The sequence below is a fragment of the Ursus maritimus genome, unplaced genomic scaffold (genome assembly GCF_017311325.1).
Source record: "Ursus maritimus isolate PB19 unplaced genomic scaffold, ASM1731132v1 scaffold_6, whole genome shotgun sequence".
Classification (NCBI taxonomy): domain Eukaryota; kingdom Metazoa; phylum Chordata; class Mammalia; order Carnivora; family Ursidae; genus Ursus; species Ursus maritimus.
In genome coordinates, this window is record NW_024426774.1 from 80,908,729 (window position 1) to 80,910,006 (window position 1,278).

A 1,278-nucleotide genomic window follows, 5' to 3' on the forward strand; every position below is an offset into this window, starting at 1 on the left:
GCCCAGAGCCTGGTGCACCCGGGGCTGGTACGCGGGGACACGCCCGAGCTGGCCGAGCACCACCACCACCACCACCACCACGCGCACCCGCACCCGCCTCACCCGCACCACGCGCAGGGGCCTCCGCACCACGGCGGCGGCGGCGCGGGGCCCGGACTCAACAGCCACGACCCGCACTCGGACGAGGACACGCCGACGTCGGACGACCTGGAGCAGTTCGCCAAGCAGTTCAAGCAGCGGCGCATCAAACTCGGCTTCACACAGGCCGACGTGGGGCTGGCGCTGGGCACGCTGTACGGCAACGTGTTCTCGCAGACCACCATCTGCCGCTTCGAGGCCCTGCAGCTGAGCTTCAAGAACATGTGCAAGCTCAAGCCGCTGCTGAACAAGTGGCTGGAGGAGGCGGACTCGAGCACCGGCAGCCCCACGAGCATCGACAAGATCGCGGCACAGGGCCGCAAGCGCAAGAAGCGGACCTCCATCGAGGTGAGCGTCAAGGGCGCGCTCGAGAGCCACTTCCTCAAGTGCCCCAAGCCCTCCGCGCAGGAGATCACCAACCTGGCCGACAGCCTGCAGCTCGAGAAGGAGGTGGTGCGGGTCTGGTTCTGCAACCGGCGCCAGAAGGAGAAGCGCATGACGCCGCCCGGGATCCAACAGCAGACGCCCGACGACGTCTACTCGCAGGTGGGCACTGTGAGCGCCGACACGCCGCCGCCTCACCACGGACTGCAGACGAGCGTGCAGTGAAGGCAAGGGGCGCAGCGCAAAGAGGGCCGCCGCCGCCGCCGCCTCCGCAGCCGCTGTCAGCACCGCCACCAACCCCCGCCGCCGCCGCCACCGCCGCAGCGCCAACCCCGCACTGGGGCCGCACCGGGCCCGGGACGGCCCGCCGCCCACCCCTCCGCCCAAAGACAAACATGCCCGCCCTTGGAGGAAAAAGAGAGAGAGAGAGACGGACCAAGGAGACATTTCTGAAGTCCAAGGAAGGAGGGGCAAAACAAAACAAAAGCGTAATAAATACCCAGACTGTTTTATATACATATATATAACAAACAAAACCGGAAGAGAAAAAGGAGGCGATAATGAGATCTCGTTTATACTGTGGTGGTGTTTCCTTTTTGTTTTTCTTTTTCTTTTTAAGGAAGGGTGAAGATGCCTAGCGCACCAAAACTGTACTCGTGAGGTTTTTCCCACCCTAGGAAGTCCTACACGGCAACGGTGGACAGCACCTAGCACCTGCCTCGTCCTCTCCTCTTTAAAAAAGAAAAAAAAAAAAAA

General features: G+C 62.4%; 1 protein-coding gene across 1 annotated transcript in view; it reads left to right on the forward strand.

Annotated features, from left to right (window-relative positions):
- POU3F3 (POU class 3 homeobox 3) overlaps positions 1–773 on the forward strand; it is a 6,515-nt gene extending 5,742 nt beyond the window's left edge. Inside the window, exon 2 of the mRNA XM_008699137.2 lies at positions 7–773. Coding sequence (XP_008697359.2) covers positions 7–747 — 741 coding nt within the window. The 3' untranslated portion in view covers positions 748–773. The remainder of the gene's footprint in view (positions 1–6) is intronic.
- The last annotated feature ends 505 nt before the right edge of the window (positions 774–1,278 follow it).